This window comes from Phyllobates terribilis, unplaced genomic scaffold (genome assembly GCF_046119375.1).
Source record: "Phyllobates terribilis strain yellow unplaced genomic scaffold, ASM4611937v1 Scaffold_12__6_contigs__length_324123572, whole genome shotgun sequence".
NCBI lineage: Eukaryota > Metazoa > Chordata > Amphibia > Anura > Dendrobatidae > Phyllobates > Phyllobates terribilis.
The window spans coordinates 229,675,742-229,695,539 of record NW_027362772.1 but is presented as its reverse complement, the minus strand read 5'-3'; the positions used below and the strand labels follow the sequence as shown (position 1 = coordinate 229,695,539).

At 44.5% G+C, this 19,798-nt stretch overlaps 1 protein-coding gene across 8 annotated transcripts in view; it reads right to left on the bottom strand.

Moving 5' to 3' along the window:
• PLEKHG5 (pleckstrin homology and RhoGEF domain containing G5) overlaps positions 1-19,798 on the bottom strand; it is a 445,968-nt gene that overhangs the window by 103,524 nt on the left and 322,646 nt on the right. For all 8 annotated transcript variants that reach the window (XM_073656679.1, XM_073656680.1, XM_073656682.1 and 5 more), the window contains one exon: positions 9,207-9,267. In XM_073656679.1, the coding sequence (XP_073512780.1) occupies positions 9,207-9,267 (61 nt within the window). The remainder of the gene's footprint in view (positions 1-9,206; positions 9,268-19,798) is intronic.

Below are 19,798 nucleotides of genomic sequence, written 5' to 3'. Positions count from 1 at the left end.
AAGGAATTGAGGGTAAACTGATTAAATTTGCTGATGACACAATGCTAGGAGGGATAGCTAATACTAGAGAAGAGAGAGAGGGGATTCAAAAAGACCTAAATAAACTGGAGCAGTGGGCAGCAACCAACAGAATGGTTTTTAACAGGGAAAAATGCAAAGTACTACATCTGGGCAATAAAAATGAAAAAAGCATATTCAGAATGGGAGGAATAGAGCTAAGCAACAGTACATGTGAAAAAGACTTAGGTATACTAATAGATCATAGACTGAACATGAGTCAACAGTGTGATGCAGCAGCAAAAAAGGCAAATACAATTCTGGGATGTATTAACAGAAGCATACAGTCTAGATCACGTGAAGTCATTATCGGTCTTTACTCCTCTTTGGTCAGACCTCATCTGGAATACTGTGTACAGTTTTGGGCACCACATTTTAAAAAAGACATCGACAAACTGGAGCAAGTTCAGAGAAGAGCGACCAGAATGGTGACTGGTCTGCAAACCATGTCCTATGAGGAACGGTTGCAGGATTTGGGAATGTTTAGCTTGCAAAAAAGAAGACTGAGAGGAGACTTAATAGCTGTCTACAAATATGTCAAGGGCTGTCACATTGTAGAAGGATCATCTTTATTCTCATTTGCACAAGGAAAGACTAGAAGCAATGGGATGAAACTAAATGGGAGGAGACACAGATTAGATATTAGAAAAAACTTTTTGACAGTTAGGGTGATTAATGAGTGGAACAGGCTGCCACGAGAGGTGGTGAGTTCCCCTTCAATGGACGTCTTCAAACAGAGGCTGGACAGACATCTGTCTGAGATGATTTAGTGAATCCTGCTTTGAGCAGGGGGTTGGACCAGATGAACCAGGAGGTCCCTTCCAACTCTACCATTCTATTCTATGATATAAGGAGTGAATGGAGGGATATGAGGAGTGAAAGGAGGGATATAAGGAGTGAACGGAGGGATATAAGGAGTGAAAGGAGCAATATAAGGAGTGAATGGAGGGATATGAGGAGTGAAAGGAGGGATATAAGGAGTGAACGGAGGGATATAAGGAGTGAATGGAGCGATATAAGGAGTGAATGGAGGGATATGAGGAGTGAAAGGAGGGATATAAGGAGTGAATGGAGCGATATAAGGTCACATAGTGGCAGTCATGTCTTCTCGGCTGCCCTATCTGCTGTGCTTGAGCAGATATAGCTTAATACAGCACAGCCTCCCATGATTAACTGTTGCCTGATCCTCTTGCAGTGTGACTGATCTAACAGAGCACCAGATGAACAATGTCAGGACCAAATGCATATTGGTTAATAGCTACAAGCGGTATTATAGACAGCTCCACAGGTCTGTTTCACACCTAGGTTTTCTAATCTTCAATATTTTTTATTTCGCAAAAAAACCCTGATCTGTTGTAAAACTGATGCAAACAGATGCATTTTAAAGCAAGTACATCCTTTTATATAAGCTGCATCCGTTTTTCTTAAAAAAAAAAAAATGGATCCGTTTATTTTTTATAATGATCTGGGAGGAGTGTCAGGAGATCAAATAATAAAAAAATAAATAAAAATGAAAAAAAGAATGCAAATGTATAATATGTTTGCATTCGTCTTCCTTAAAGTGTAATGTTATAAAAAAGAAATGTGTTTTTCATTTGTTTTTGTTTTTAAAGTGGGCTGTGATTTTTGCATCCAGTAAAAACTGGAACAAAGTGGATAGGTTCACAAACGTGTCAAACAGATACCCATTTCACATAAGTTTTTCCCATTATATTCTAAGTGCATACAAATCAGTTGTTTTACAGTACAAACGGTTTTGTCAAGTGCACAACAAAAACGTGGCATGTAACAGGCCTTACTGGCATGCTGTACCCACATGTGCCACAGGACATCATCTATGTATTGCCCGCAGTACTCCATGACTTGCCTGGGCTTTATTGATTTGCAAGACTATTCCAATAAGCTAAATACAGACAAGAGTGTAGCTATATGAGGTGCAGTTGTCAGTGACACCCAGGTCCTAGGTTGTGAGGGGGCCCAAAGACCCCTTCGCCACATAAATACATTAGTATGTGAATACATACAGTTATATGAAAAAGTTTGGGCACCCCTATTAATCTTAAGCTTAATGTTTTATAAAAATTGTTGTTTTTGCAACAGCTATTTCAGTTTAATATATGTAATAACTGTTGGACACAGTAATGTTTCTGCCTTGAAATGAGGTTTATTGTACTAACAGAAAATGTGCTATCTGCATTCAAACAAAATTTGACAGGTGCATAAGTATGGGCACCTCACCAGAAAAGTGACATTAATATTTAGTAGATCCTCCTTTTGCAAAAATAACAGCCTCTAGTCGCTTCCTGGAGCTTTTAATGATTTCCTGGATCCTGGATGAAGGTATTTTTGACCATTCCTCTTTACAAAACAATTCCAGTTCAGTTAAGTTTGATGGTCACCGAGCATGGACAGCCCTCTTCAAATGATCCCACAGATGTTCAATAATATTCAGGTCTGGGGACTGGGATGGCCATTCCAGAACATTGTAATTGTTCCTCTGCATGAATGCCTGAGTAGATTTGGAGCGGTGTTTTGGATCATTGTCTTGCTGAAAGATCCATCCCCTGCGTAACTTCAACTTTATCACTGATTCTTGAACATTATTGTCAAGAATCTGCTGATACTGAGTGGAATCCATGCGTCCCTCAACTTTAACAAGATTCCCAGTGCCGGCATTGGCCACACAGCCCCAAAGCATGATGGAACCTCCACCAAATTTTACTGTGGGTAGCAAGTGTTTTTCTTGGAATGCTGTGTTTTTTTGCCGCCATGCATAACGCCTTTTTGTATGACCAAACAACTCAATCTTGGTTTCATCAGTCCACAGGACCTTCTTCCAAAAAGAAATTGACTTCTCCAAATATGCTTTTGCATACCTCAGCCGACTCTGTTTGTGGCGTGCTTGCAGAAACGGCTTCTTTCACATCACTCTCCCATACAGCTTCTCCTTGTGCAAAGTGCGTTGTATAGTTGACCGATGCACAGTGACACCACCTGCAGCAAGTTGATGCTGCAGCTCTCTGGAGGTGGTCTGAGGATTGTCCTTGACTGATCTCACCATTCTTCTTCTCTGCCTTTCTGATGTTTTTCTTGGCCTGCCACTTCTGGTCTTAACAAGAACTGTCCCTGTGTTCTTCCATTTACTTACTAGGTTCCTCACAGTGGAAACTGACGGGTTAAATCTCTGCGACAGCTTTTTGTATCCTTCCCCTGAACAACTATGTTGAATAATCTTTGTTTTCAGATCATTTGATAGTTGTTTTGAGGAGCCCATGATGCCACTCTTCAGAGGAGATTCAAACAGGAGAACAACTTTAAGTAGCTTTTCTCATGATTGCATACACCTGGCTATGAAGTTCAAAGCTCAATGAGGTTACAAAACCAAAAAAAGTGCTTTAGTAAGTCAGTAAAAAGTAGGTAGGAGTATTTAAAACAAGAAAATGATAAGGGTGCCCATACTTATGCACCTGTCAAATTTTGTTTGAATGCAGATTACACATTTTCTGTTAGTACAATAAACCTCATTTCAAGGCAGAAACAGTTATTACATATATCAAACTGAAATAGCTGTTGCAAAAACACCAATTTTTATAAAACATTAAGCTTAAGATTAATAGGGGTGCCCAAACTTTTTCATATAACTGTATCTTACACTAAAGCATTGAACCTTAAAGGGAATCTGTCTGCAGAATTTTGCCAACTAATCTGAGAGCAGCAAAATGTAGAGGCAGAGACCCTGATTCCAGTGATCTCACTTACTGGGCTGCTTGCTATAGTTTTGATAAAATCCCTGTTTTAATCAGCAGGAGATTATCACTATAGGACTAGTAAACCTGCTGCCAGGTAGTCCTCTATATTCATGAGCTCTGTATAACCCGTCCCCACCACTGATTGGCAGCTTTCTGCCTATGCACAGTGTACACAGAAAGCTGACAATCAGTGGTGTGGGCGAGGTTATATAGAGAATTGGTAAATCTGCAGCAGATAAAACAGTGGTTTTATAAAAACTGCAGAAAGCAGCCCAGTAATTGACACATCGCTGGAATCAGGGTCTACGCCCCTATACCAGGCTGCTCTCAGATGCGGTAGCAAAAACTTGGTGAGAGATTCTCTTTAAAGAGAACCTGTTAGAAACTTCTACACCCCCAAACAATTTATACATCTGTGTTGCCCTTTAAAGGATAAGCAAGTCGATCCCGTTATGCCCCCAAAGAGATGCTCCAGCGGCGAGAAATTACATTTTAATTTTCTGTATATATGTGTCAGGAAGTGCATTGGGGTATGAGGATGCACTTACAGCTCCTCAGCCTCAAGCTGTATTCCCTGCAGTGTATCAGAGCCAATGACCCGTCAATCATCCAGAAAAGGGTGACGCTAGGCAGGGAATACAGCATGAGGCTGAGGAGCTGTAAGTGCATCCTCACACCCCAATGCGCTTACAGACACATAAATACTGAACTACAAAATGTGATTCTTCGCTGCGAGAGCATCATTTTGGGGTCATAAACAGATTGACGTGCTTAACTTTTAAAGGGCTACATGGTCATATAAATGGTTTTGGGGGCGTAGAAATTTCTGACAGGTTCCCTTTAAGTTATGTCTGGATGGACACACAGAGAGGGTTGGTGTTATGCAGAGTGGATAGAGGATATTTTTATAGTGTTACATTGTATCCTGGATATGCAAATAATCACAAATCAATCACCGTCTACATAAGGAAGTAATACCGAGAGGTAGAGTTTCTGGCCGTGCAGGCAGGGTTCTCAGGGTAAGTCACAGCTATCACTCCGCTCATCCTGACACACAGATGTTCATGTGCTGGAAAATTCAGCTCCTCCATTGTATGAACTGGCAGCGATTCAGACCTACGTCTGTATCCATCAGGGAATGTTATCTTTAGCTCATGTACAGTTAGCTGTCAATCACCATGTTACAATGCAGGCCTTTTAGAACAAAGCATGTAAAACTATAATATGGATGGGCGTTTTAGGGGATGAATTATGGTAAATTGTCATTGAGTACACAGTAGTGGCATCACCAGCGCCAAAGAACCGGTAAAGACCCTAGGACTTCTCTCCCAGTGTCCCAGATCTCTGGTGAGCGCCACTTTGAATTGTATCATCATCAACATGATGCAAATACAGCTTGATCCTGAGGTAGAGCAGAGAGCAACAGGCTCCTTGCCCCACTACTCTCTGTCTTGTAAGCTGCATAGGCAGCAGGTTCTGGTGCAGGTGGTTGGGGTCTGTGGCACTTTCCTATACAATGAAAAGCATACCTGCCAAACAGAGGCGGAAAGAACATATATTCAGCCTCCGTCTGGTGATTGGGGCCTATGGCGACATTACAGTATAGATGGGGAAAGCTCCTTATGCATCCCAAGTATGCATATTGCTAAACTTTGCAGACAAACATTATCAAGAGGTCGTCAAGGCCGTCTGGGCCAGATGGGAAAGACAGAAAAAGTGAATGACTCCAATCAGAAATACTCCAGAAATACTATCTACCACTATATGGTCACTGTGTGGCTGTAATATTTTTTTAATAGTGTTTATTTCATTTAGTAACAGTTTGGTGGTATAATAACTCAATTTATAGTGATATGTAGTATATATAGGTATTGTCATGCACAGTGTGGGAAAGACTAAGTGCAACACGAAGGGATGACGGGAAGAAAGCCCAGACACTAGGGAAAGGGGGAGTGGAGACCCCTAGACAGATCTAATAACACCCTGTCTCCCCTATCGTCCCTATATTGGTTCCACACCAATTGCTGAACATGATACCTAAGCCTTGTATATCTCTAGAGCTAGGCCCTAGATAGGGAGGGGGGATAAGCACTGGTCAGTCCCCACTATAAACTAAAAACAAGGGAGAGAAACAAAGGGGGGAAAACTTAGCTTGAGCAGACACGAGAGAGATAACACCAAATGTCCTCCAAGGGCACCAGAGAGGAAGCTAGTCAACTGCTATAGCTCCAAGCCTTCACAAGGGAAAATGTGAATATCACCGGCGACTCCCTGCAGATCTGAGAGTTTACAAACACCCAGACCAGGGTGTGTCAATCAGAGCAGGAGGGAGGTAGCTGCTGGGTCCAAAAGTGAGAAGGATTAAGAAGGAGTCTGCATTGCCAAACGCAGTGACCTTCTGCAGCCAGATGCAGAGAGACTGTCTGTTACATCTGACACACCCGTGACAGGTACATAGCGGCATTATTGGAAACAATTGTCTTTGTATGATATGCTGTGTTAAAAACAGAATATAGATAATATTTAGGGAAGAAAAAGAATCCAGCTCCCAGGGTCTTCCAATAAAATCACAATATATTTATTGCAGAAAAACATTAAAACAGTTGCAGTTATACAACACTGCAGTGAAGGGGGCAAACGCGTCTCAGACAGGGTCTTTAATATTTGATTAAAGACCCTGTCTGAAACGAGTTAATGATTGATTAAAGACCCTGTCTGAAACGTGTTCACTGTGGTGTTGTATAACTGCAAATGTTTTTCTACAATAAATACATTTTGATTTTATCGGAAGACCCTTCCTAACTGCTCCTCCTTGCACCATGAGTTTCCGTGCCTCCGAATGTTTCAGTGGGTGAGCTGACTTTCCCTTTTTGTAGGTAATATTTAGTCCTGGTATAGCACCATTTTTTAGATAATAACTACTATTATATACATATATTACTCATCGTTTCGGGCTATTAAGACCCTAGCAATGACCTTAATACATAGAACTTTATAGATGAGCCAGGTGTTTGTAAACTAGTAGGTGGCCGACTACTGTAGGTGCGTAGAGGAAATCACACCTTGAGATAAAAGGTGAGCAACTATGAACTCATGGAGTGATGTCATGATGCCACATTTTACTACCACACCCATAGGGCAGGGACGGATCAACTCTTCTTCAGTCTGGTCTGGCCACCCTTCAACTGTACTAAGAAAATGAAGCTTAGTATACTGTGACTCCTAGTCCAAATAAATAAGATACCTGTACTTTTCCTACTGGTACCCAAGTATTTTTTTCAATTAGTATCGATGACAGTTTTCATGAATAAAGAAATCAATTTGACCCTCAATTGACTTTTTCTATATATAAAAAAAAAATGTTAAAAATTGCCTGTGCTAGAAATTGAATAATTGATCTGATTGACAGCTAGGGACAACACTTCTACTTTTTGTAACAATATAATCAATAATTTTTCTTTTACTGTATATAGCGGAAAATATCACAGAGGTAAGTGAATCTTATAAATAAGATATGCAAATTGTCTCCTAAGAGAGGAAGAGGACTTGAACTGTAGCGCCACCTATTGGAAGTAGCAATTTTAAATGTCAATATCGACCCTTTAATGAGCCTTGTCATATGATTTAGGAGAAAAGCCAAACCATGTTTCGGGGTGTTGCTCTTCCTCAGTGCAAAGCATGAGATCTGATTTGGCTGTATGAGAGGCCTGTGACTCTCCCAATGATCGTGCAGTGTAAATGCACCTTAAGTATTTACGGCCACAACATCTAAAGGTCCCCATATATCTTAGATAAGTCAACCAAACCTGTCGTTTTCAGAGGTATCGGAAGACCATCTATTGTGTATGGGGGCCTCCTGACTCGCCCCCAATAATGATATTGGGGGTTAAAATATCCAGCTTGTTTCATTTCAGCAAGCGATCCTATTGTTCGGTGCAGAGCTACACCGCTACCAAATGATTCAGGCAGCAACTGTATCGTAGAGAACATGGAAATACTCGGCCAAGCCATGCGTTCTTGTATGGGAGGAATCGGGGAAGATAGCTGTGGCTGTATGATCAATCATCCGACAGCTATCCAATGTGTATGGCCAGCTCCAATGACCGGAGGGAAGGACAGTCCATTCAGCCATGGTGGATGACTCCTCGTGAGTCTGGGGTTGTAAAAATTTGCACTTTACCAAATTCATGGAGAATGGCTGCAATATTGACACCATATAATAATATTTGTGCATGGTTTTGTGCTCTTATAGACAACAATATTACTGTACATGGCACGAAATGTTACTGTGAGCCCCTGAAATCTACATCACAAAAGTCTATCACAATTGTATTGTGTCAATTCTTTGCCATTTCAGAATCTTTACTTGCCATTAGTGAATGGAAGCTAAAATCTATAGACCCAACACTTTCATGGTTGAGGGCTTGCTAAAGATATACTAGTGTAGGCAGGCTCGGACTGGCCGTCTGGTGAACAGGAGAATCCTCCGGTAGGCCGCCCCTGTGAAGGAGTGCTGAACAGCAGTGCTATTACACTTGATTCTTAATTTCCAGAAAAAGGTATCACCTAATTCTTCATTAAACAAGCTTGCCAAATTAATATTACATAGAAGCAAAAATACATTTGTATACTAGGGTCAGGTCTTTTTTACATGTAGTTGAACAGTGGACACCAAGAATCAATGTTACTGGTGGATCTTTGCCATTCTGAGACTGAGTGTAGGCAATCCTCTGTGAGCGATATTTGCTACAATGTATCAGTTTAGGTAATATGTATTCTCATAGAGTCCAGGATGATCATTAGACACTAGACCAGGCAAAAATACCACGAATGATAAGGAGACCTCAAATTCTACAAAATGCAATAACGTATTGCCAGCGTGATATTAGTATGCAGCTTAGTGGAAACCTGCTCATGGTTTGTGTCATTTGTCTAATAACCCGTGACCGGCAGGTGTACGGAGGCTCAGGGTTACCTGTAGGTGCAGGTATGCTCAGGAAAATACTTTTGTGAACTATTCTTTATCTGATGCTGCTCGCAGAAAAGATTAATCAGGGGAAAGTCCCAGGATATGCCATAGCTTATTGTTTGGTGGGAGTCCGATTGCTGGGACCCCATAGATCATTAAAGGATTCACTGAATTCTCCCTTGAGGTAATGTGCAGGACTTCGAAACACAGCCCCATCTATGATTGTTTCTGAAGAGATGGAACTGGTGCCATATTAAAAAAAAAATGGAAATGGCCACTGTGCTTTACCTAGCAACACTGCTTCTTTAATCCAGTGATCTGAGTGAATCCTGGCAGAAGGATCCACATGGATCATAAATATCCTAGATTTAAAGTAATGGTCAGACCCCTTTAAGCACACACACACATATATATATAGTGTATATCCTTACATCGGTGTGCCGTCTCCGGGTCTTCTTCTTCGTTATCTTCAGCCCTGCCGCTTTCTTCTCTCTGCAGGAAGTAAATTAAATAATAAGACGAATGAGTCATTTCTGGAGAACATAGATTGCTATCAGATAAGGTGCAGATGATTATCCTTGTATCAGGCTGCAGCCCACCAGGGAGCTTTGACAGCAGAATATTACACAATATACCCTCCGAGTTATAGACAGTAATTTCCCTATTTTCCACAGGATACTGACAGCAAATAATGCTTACCGGGAAAGCAAGGTTACAACCAACCACTGCATCTCCTAATGAGTTGTCATCCAGCTTTCCCAGGTTCCTGAATGGCAGATACGTCTAGGCATCAGTACCATATGTCTGTATCCAAAACTTCCTGCCACACAAATAATGGCTCCTTTGTATAGAGCCCTAGTGACAATTTCACCTTTTGCAACCTCATAAATGGGGAACATATAGACTTAAAGGTGTTTCCAGTATAAAAAAAAACATGTCCTTTGGATGCAGTTTGTTTTATTAAAAAAAAAACAAAAAAAAAAACACAAACAGTGCTTTTCTCAACCTCCCCAGGTCCAGCGCTGAGTCTCTATCACTGCTCTGTGTCTGTTATTGTCTGCAGCACTGATGGCATGTTGACGGCATGAGCCGCTGAGCTCACTTATTGGCTGCAGCGCTGGCGACGTGCTATCAGCGCTGCAGGCAATATTAGACACCTAGAGCAGTGGTGGAAACTCAGTGCTGGGCCCAGGGAGGGTGAGACGAGCACACTTTGGTTTTGTTTTTAAACAAACTACAGCCGAGGACAGGGGTTTTCTGAAACAAAAAAAAAACCCTTTTAAACCTATGACTCCTCATCCATCCCTTTATGCCATTTGGAGAAGGACAATTATGACAAATGCTAATTTGTTTCTAAATGTTTGGATGTAGAGAAAAGATGAAAATGTATGAAATCCGCAGTCTGTGCAGCACTTGGGATTTTTTTGGGTTTCTGCTCGTACATTTGCTGCTATGGATTGTGTATATTTGAAAATCCATGTGACTTCCTTATGACCTTATGTATTTTCTAAGAAAGGCTTATGAGGCCCCCTAGAGGACAGTTTTAGAACTACAAGTAGCGTAATTCCCATGTCTCCAGCAGACAGTGGACCTACTATATAGCAGTTTTATTCTCCTAAAATATTCTTCACTGCAGGAGAAGCATCAGGGTCCTTCAGAGCAAAAATCCTAACTAACTTACAAAAGATCACATTATAAAGGATTTGCATATAAAGAAAGTATCCTTTCTTTATATGCAAATCCTTTAGAGAACTAATTCTAACAAAATATTTATTACAAATATTTATTAAATATTTAATAAAATATTTATTAAATGTGATCTTTTGTGACTGATTCAAAGGGTTAATCTCATTATAAATGGTTACAATTGGAAAGTGGTTCTAAAAGCAAGCAATTTTGCAATTTACCTATCCTCTCCGCTCTCAAAAATGGAGGGGTATTTAATTGTATTGTTTACTGCTCGTTGCCTTGGTTACTGACCATTGCTTCCTAATCAATAAGCGCAGCGCTTGTAAGCTCTGTGCTATAGACCTTGTAAGCCCTGCTCTGAAGCTGGTTGGATCGCTTCTGTGCCACTGCACTCCTCTGATGGTGCAAAGGCAATATTGTCTGATATCATCGCATCAGAGAGCACACAGTTCAGGACAGAAGTGCAACGATGCCGCTGGTCCGCACTGTCAATCTTCAGGAGCTTACCGCCCCCGGAAAGCAGGAGGCCAGGAGACAGGGGAGCAGTGCGCTCCCGATTCAGAACATGATTCAGTCCTTCCACCCCTTGTCCTGTTTTGTAGCCTGAAAAACTCATATTTGTTTCCATGATAATTTGGCCACCAGGGAGCGCTATGGAGCAGTATGCTTTATAGTTATTATCATTTATTCACAGGTATGGTGACCATGGGGGGTTGTCTGCCTGTGAGCACCACTTCTTAGGTGCCGGTATCACTTGCAGGCTGTCAGGGTGATTTGCTCTGCCGATGTGTTTTCTTCAGCAGCCGGGCGTACCAGGGAATTTGCTTGTGGTCGGGATCTATACACACCCTGAGCATCAGTATGAGCAGGAAGTGGGAGAGAATGGATGTGTCAGAACACAATCTAATGATGCTGAACTGGGCAAGGAAATCAAAATAATTCCAGGCTTCCAAAAACAATACATTACAGACAACACACCCGTATAAGAGTCATTTCACTAGGGAAAGAGCCCCCCAGGGAAAACACAGCATTGACCCTGAGCTGTGTGCAGATCACCCATCAGTCTTATCTCCTGGTGAGCCCAGCACCGGTCCATTGTCTACTTTGGACAATCCCTTTTTGTCAGATTCTCTAAAGATAAACTGACCGGAGAGTGAGTGTCTTTCTGCTGTAGCCCCTAGAAAACAATTGGGGAACCGAACAGCAACCCCTAGAGGAAAATGGGGAGTTTAAAGGGGTTGTCTAGGACTCTCGTATATACCCTTAGGATAAATTATCAGATTGGTAGAGGATTGACACCCAGCACCCCTAACGATCAGCTGTTTGCAGTTCTGCAGGTGTGCACAGTGTACTAAGCTATGTAGTGGCTGTTCTTGGGTACTGCGGCTTAACTCCTATTAAAGGGAATTGGAGCTTGGCTGCTGGACTCAGGAACAGCCACTACACAATATATGGAGCTGTGCTGTTCCAGCTTTGTACACTGTGTATATCTGTCAGCCAGGTGAACTGCAATCAGTTGATTGGTTGGGGTGCCAGGTATCAGATCTCGACCAATATGATATGGATGACATATCTTAAGAATAGGTCTTCAGTATATAAGTCATGGACAACCCCTTTAAGAATTGCATCATGTCTGTTGAAACTGTTACATACCTGTCCCAGATCCAGGCTTTGCTTCCCTCTCCCCAGTCCGCTGAACTCTGTTATGCTCCACGTCGTGCTTTGTAGATGACCCAGTGTGATCCCATGTGAACATCCACCTGGACCTATATAAGGACTACCAAGACACACATCTGTGTCTTGGTATTCAGAATTCTAGATGCTCCGGAGTCCTGTGTGCCTGCAGCCTCCTGGACCACTGCTACCTTTTCCTGGTCTCCTATCAGCATGTGGTCTCCAGGACCTCTGTTACTTGTCTTCGGTTTCCAGGACCTCTGCTAATTATTCCAGATCTCCTGCCCACCTGTGGTCTCCAGGACCTCTTCCACCTGTCTTCAGTCTCCTGGACCTCTGCTACCTGTTCCCGGTTTCTTGTTCACCTGTGGTTTCCAAGACCTCTGCTACCTGTCTGTGGTCTCCAGGAACTCTGCTACCTGCTCCTGGTCTCCTGTCCACCTGTGGTCTCGAGGACCTCTGCTACCTGTTTCCCGGTCTCTTATCTGCCTACGGTCTCTGGTACCTCTGCAACCTATTTTCAGAGTGCATCACCGGCCTGCTGCACCAACGCCCGTGGCTCATGTGTCCACCTGGACCTTGGGCTTTGAGGATCCACCTCACCAGATGAGCCTAACATTAATTAACAGGGTCCTTGAAATTACCACTTTAACAGACAGATGAGGGTCCTGATTAACTCAAAAATCCCTAATAAGAGATATGAGTTTTCTAAACCAGACAATATACTGTATCTACTAGAGCTTGGATATCTCCTGTTGGTAGTTTTATCATTTTATAAAAGGAGACCTGGAAATATAGGAATGTAACGAATGATTGTCTGTAATGTAAGTCAGGTCTATAGGTTTATTTCTGGTAATGAATCACTGAATTAGCATCCATCTCTTATGCTTTAGCTGTGCCCTTTGTAACATTAATTGCTTGTAGTCTTTGAATGTTCGAGCTTTGACTGTGACAAGAGCGTGGGAACAAAGTTGTCAGACCGCATACTGCTCTTAAACTAAAATACTGACAAGCTGTAGGGTCCAGCAATATCTGCTGAGCCCTTTTTAACCCGCCAGGGCCTGACATTTTTTTCTGTAAGTGAGCTGAATGACAGCCTTTTTCCCACATCAGGTATAGCTTGATTTTGGAGAAATAGAAATATTGTTAATCCAGACAAAGGTAGGAAACTGATGCTAATCATGTGCAAAAATAATGTTTTCATAGTACTGTGGCACCCTGCTGTTCACAGGTACCACAGGACCCAAAAGGGTGCATGGATGGACTTCTCCACAAGAGGCCCTCATTAGATACAAACACCTCCACTCTTCCACCTCACACCACTAGAGGGAGCCCGTTAGGGATATATATGGAGGGTGGAGCCAGGCAGTTCAGTCAGAAGAAAGAGTCAGTCAGAGTCAGAGAGTCTGAGAGCGTGCTGACGCTGAGAGCAGCGAAGACGCAGAACGTCTGCTGCTGTAGTGAGGGCCCCGAATGTGGCCGACGGCGAGGAGGAGAGGAGAGAGGAGTTGAGGGGGCAGAGGAGCATCATAGGCTCACCCCGAATATACAAACCGGACACCGGGTCCGCGCCTACAGGGTCCTTTATACCCAGTAGGGATCACCGGCATACCAGGAGGACTACAAGTCCCTGGCTGACCTGAAGCTAAACCCTTAACAGGATCAGGAACCACGAAGGCCCCAGCATTACCAGGGATAGTGGTTTCCAGCAGAAGGTCCTACTACCAAGCGACAGGTGAAGGAACAGCACGACACATAAGCTAGGCCCAGTTGCAGGCTGGCCAGGAGCATACAGAGAGGCAGACACGGACCAGGAGGCCTTATACCCGCTCACTGGGGAGAAGTCCTGAAGTGCACCCATCCTACTGAGTACCCTGGACCGTACCTGACATCAGCACCAGTAAAGGTATTGAAGCGAATCCCCTGTCTCTGTCAGTTACTCCTGCTGCGCCATTCCGCCTTCACTACAAGTCCCAGCATCACCACCCACCAAACTCCACACTGCCCCGGGGGCCCACTCCACCTGTGGGGAGCAGAAACACCTCAGCTGCCATCCCAACACCCCCGGAGGTCTGAAGCAGCGCTGGTAATCATTACCAGGTACCACAGGTGGCGCCACAAACTATTTATTTTATTTTTATCTCTACCCAAGTTACAATCCCCTTTTTCAAGAGTGACCCCAGGGTACGGGCCCGGGAGCCGACCACCGCGACATCCCCAAACCAGGCAAAGGCCCGGGTACCGAGTCGTCCCCATCCCCTAGGCGCGTCAGTACCATCCTCATTGTGATAAAGTGTCACCCGTTCCCACTAAGAAGGTATAACTGAAGATAATCACTTCCAAACTAAAAGGATAAATTGAGAGATCTGCAGCAAGGAACCGTTTCCATGCAGAAAGGGTCATAAATGGGGCACATCAATCATTTTTAATAATCTTTCCCTTAAATTACAATATACTGTATATAAACATGATTTATGATAATGAAGTAAATGATGTGAAAATATCCGCAGCGTCCTACATGCCTGATCAGGTTTATAAGCTAAAGTCCACTTGTTGCCAAGTAGAGCCGGGTCATCACCTCCTTTAAAGAAGGCTTTATAGAGAACACATGCATTAATGGCACATTTTATGAGGATGGGATGATATCTGTTTTTTCTTGTCGGTACAAAAGCCAAAAGTTCATTTGGGGAGAATATAGAATTTGGAGGGATGGGAAGGAAGTGTGGGCTGAGGAAAAGATGTCCTATACAGTCCACTGTACAATGTTGGATAGGTACAGCCATGGGCACGGTAATAGCTCCTATTAATGCTCGTCACTTTTGGTACTCTATTTGGGATCATGTTTCCATGATGTACCAATGCATTCCTCTGATATTATATGTTGCATGCTATATTACCAAGGACGAGAAGCTATAGAAGGTGCAGAAGAAGCAGGTGTATCTAGGCCCTGGTGTTTGAGGTCCCCTATGCCTCATAAGAAAACAGCAGCATTTTAAATGTCACATAGTAGGTGGTGGCCCCTCTTACAGATTTTGTCTCCCTAGCTCTTTTTTCTTCTGCATAACTCACAGCTCATTGACTAGGTAGTCAAGCAAGTGAGATGTCAGTCAAGCAGAAGAAGATGTAGGCAGAGAATACGTAGATTCAAGAAGGCAGATGCTTGGGAAGTGCTCTGATTACACCCAAAGCACTTAAACCTAATTTGCATATGAATTAAAACTGCTATTTTTTCAGTCAGGCAGCAACACATTGTATAAATAAAGGTATGGATGACATTGTCTTTCACAGAGCATCATGACCATATAAACAGTTTGGGGGAGTAAAGGTCGTGTTGACAGATTCCCTTTAAGTCTCTGTGTATTTCTTCCTTAGGATCGTCACTTCTAGGAGAACATATGGCACCTCACAGAGGCAGCATGTGGTGACACAAGGAGTGCCTGTAGGTCGATAATAGGGACTCTGTGTGGCGCTGTACAGGGATCAGGCACACACTATGAAATAATGAACCCCTTAGATAAGGATAAGCGACTGAAAAGAATATTGCAATACCTTGCACAAGATGACAAATATGTACGCCCCAGTATTGTTCAAAGGAAAGCCTATCTGTGTGATGTAATGTGTTTCTGTATGACATAATATGTGAGTAAGCAAGCTCCGGTGCATATATACTGTATATACAGTGCCTTGTTAAAGTATTTGGCCCCCTTGAACTTTTCTACCTTTTGCCACATTTCTGGCTTCAAACATAAAGATATAAAATTCTAATTTTTTGGGGAAGAATCAACAACAAGTGGGACACAATCGTGAAGTGGAACGAAATTTATTGGATATTTTAAACTTTTTAAAAAAATTAAAAACTGGAAAGTGGGGCGTGCAATATTATTCGGCCCCCTTGAGTTAATACTTTGTAGAGCCACCTTTTGCTGCGATTACAGCTGCAAGTCGCTTGGCGTATGTCTCTATCAGTTTTGCACATCGAGAGGCTGAAATTCTTGCCCATTCTTCCTTGCAAAACAGCTCGAGCTCAGTGAGGTAGGATGAAGGGTGTTTGTGATCAGCAGTTTTCAGCTCTTTCCACAGATTCTCGATTGGATTCAGGTCTGAACTTTGACTTGGCCATTCTAACACCTGGATACGTTTATTTTTGAACCATTACATTGTAGATTTTGCTTTATGTTTGGGATCATTGTCTTGTTGGAAGATAAATCTCCGACCCAGTCTCAGGTCTTTTGCAGACTCCAACAGGTTTTCTTCCAGAATGGTCCTGTATTTGGCTCCGTCCATCATCCCATCAATTTTAACCATCTTCCCTGTCCCTGCTGAAGAAAAGCAGGCTCAAACCATGATGCTGCCACCACCATATTTGACAGTGGGGATGGTGTTTTGAGGGTGATGAGCTGTGTTGCTTTTAAGCCAAACATATCGTTTTGCATTGTGGCTAAAAAGTTCGATTTTGGTTTCATCTGACCAGAGCACCTTATTCCACATGTTTGGTGTGTCTCCCAGGTGGCTTGTGGCAAACTTCAAACGAGACTTTTTATGGATATCTTTGAGAAATGACTTTCTTCTTGCCACTCTTCCATAAAGGCCAGATTTGTGCAGTGTACGACTGATTGTTGTCCTATGGACAGACTCTCCCGCCTCAGCTGTAGATCTCTGCAGTTCATCCAGAGTGATCATGGGCCTTTTGGCTGCAAGTGTGGCGCCCCTGATGGTTTAGTCGCCACAGAGGTACTGAACCTCACCCGGAGGTGTGGTGTATCCTTCTCTCAGGTAAGGAGGGAGTGCTGCGCGGAACTCCAACACCTGCATCCAACACTACACTGCTCCAGGCCGGCTGGAAGGGCAAGACGCAATGTATGTTTCTGCTGAGCCCTGACACTGGCTGGAGTGGGGGGAACCCAGAGGTAGGGGGAACCAGTAGTGGGTGTGGGTGGAGGAAGTAGTTAGGGGGAGCACTTTGGTAGGAGTATATATAGGGAAGCCATCTTAGAGAGTGCGTTCAGTCAGAGGAGGAAAGTGAGAGAAGCAGAGGCTCAACAGGAGCTCTGCTCCAGAGGCGGGCCTAGCCAGTGAGGCCCAAGTCGGAAGGGAACAGATTAGATCAGTAGGAGAGCAGTTCAGAAGAACAGCTCAGGACAGTTCAGAAGAACAGTCCGGGAGCAGAGTCTCAGTAGGAGCTCTGCTCCACAACTAGGGCCTAGTGTTAGAGGCCCAGGAGGGGAGCAGGGAGTAGGCTCCGTTCTGTGGAAGTGATCCTAGGGGGTACGGCGAGTGCAGGACGGCACCCGTATGCCCCGAATCTGTCAGAAGACAGAGGGATCGTAAGCCGCATTCTAATCCCCGTGAGGGTCAAGCAGGTCTGTGAACTCAGACGTACAGGAGGGACTTCAGAGCACCTGAGCAGGATTGAGAGTGGGCAGCACAGGGCAGGAAGGAGAAAGACCCAGCGTGAAGTCGGTCTAGCTAGGAACACGAGAAAGTGGGGTTCTGCCAGGTACTCCTAATCTGCCTGAGGAAGAGCTGAACCCCTGCCTGGTGAACGCAGCGTGACGCGGGAGGCTGTAAGCTGACAGTGCACCCTGAGGAACTAAAGAACTGGGAGTAAAGACTCGGATGACTGCACCGCACCGCCTCTGTCCATTATTTCGTCTGCGCCATCTTTCCCCCTGCACTTGCACTACAACGCCCAGCGCAACTAACACTACCTACACTGCCCTGGAGCAAGCTCTACCTGTGGAGAGCCACACCATCCCTGCTGCCGTAACACCAGCTCCAGAGGACTGCTCCGCAGCGGCGGCTCCCTTTAGCCGCAATCCACAGGTGGCGTCACGAACAATTCCAAAAACCCCATATAAAAATATCCCCTTTTGCACTGACCGCCCTGGGTCACGGACCGGGCCAGCTACCGTGATATCCCCCAAGAAACCAGAGGCCCAGCTGCCGAGTAACCCCCCCCCCCGGCCCTGGGGGCACGTCACATCTCTGATCAGTCTTCTCCTTGTTCGAGATGAAAGTTTAGAGGGACGGCCGGGTCTTGGTAGATTTGCAGTGGTCTGCTACTCCTTCCATCTCAATATAATCGCTTGCACAGTGCTCCTTGAGATGTTTAAAACTTGGGAAATCTTTTTGTATCCAAATCCAGCTTTAAACTTCGCCACAACAGTATCTCGGACCTGCCTGGTGTGTTCCTTGGTCTTCATGATGCTCTCTGCACTTGAAACGGAACCCTAAGACTATCACAGAGCAGATGCATTTATACGGAGACTTGATTACACACAGGTGGATTCTACTTATTACCAGTCATTTAGGACAACATTGGGTCATTCAGAGATCCTCACTGAAAGTAAAGGGGCCGAATAATATTGCACGCCCCACTTTTCAGTTTTTAATTTTTTAAAAAAGTTTAAAATATCCAATAAATTTCGTTCCACTTCAGGATTGTGTCTCACTTGTTGTTGATTCTTCCCCCAAAAATTAGAATTTTATATCTTTCTGTTTGAAGCCAGAAATGTGGCAAAAGGTAGAAAAGTTCAAGGAGGCCAAATACTTTCACAAGGCACTGTGTATATATATATATACAAGTTTATATACAAACTGTAATGCACACGCCCGGGCTGAGCGGCGTGTGCGTGTGATTGTAGTGATTCCACTGGACCGTGCCGGAGAGTGAATGCCTGGAGGGGCGTAACTAGGTATTCACCCGATCCGACCAGGGTCGCACGACGGCATACGACGCCAGTGCACCAAGGAGGAACCGAGCAGAGGGACCAGGTGCTACTCCAGGACAGACCCCGGACACGGCTGTTGACCCACACAGGGGAATACAGGAACAGACTGGTAGGCTGGCATACAGACTGGTGGGTATAGGCTGGCTCGACTGGGATGCAGGCAGGCGGGTATGCAGGCAGGGGGGTACAGGCAAGCACAGCTAGAGTGCAGACAGGGAGGCACTAGCAGGTAGGAACACAGGCGGGATAGGACCCAGTACACACTGGGACTCAGGAACAATACAGACAGAGGGGTACAGGCAAGCACAGCTAGAGTGCAGACAGGGAGGCACTAGCAGGTAGGGACACTGGCGGGATAGGACCCAGTACACATTGCGACTCAGGAACAGAACCACAGATGTGGCGGACAAACACAGCAGAGTGAGGCCGCCCAGAGAGGTGAGTGAGAGCAGAGCAGGACGAGGCCGCCTGGAGCGGTGAGCAAGAGTAGAGCAGGACAAGGCCGCCAGGAGCGGTGAGCAAAGGGTCAGAGCTGAGCGAGACTGCCGGAGCAGTGAGCAAGAGTAAAGCAGGACGAGGCCGCCTGGAGCGATGAGCAAGAGTGGAGCAAGACTGCCGGAGCAGTGAGCAAAAAGGATAAGAGCGGAGCGAGGCTGCCGGAGCAGTGAGCAAAAGGGTCAGAGCGGAGCAAGGCTGCCGGAGCAGTGAGCAAAAGGGTCAGAGCGGAGCAAGGCTGCCGGAGCAGCGAGCAAAAGGAGCCAGAGCAGGCTAGAACCGCCGGAGCGGTGAGCAAAGGAGTCAGAGCAGGCTAGAACCGCCGGAGCGGTGAGCAAAGGAGTCAGAGCAGGCTAGAACCGCCGGAGCGGTGAGCAAAGGAGTCAGAGCAGGCTAGAACCGCCGGAGCGGTGAGCAAAGGAGTCAGAGCAGGC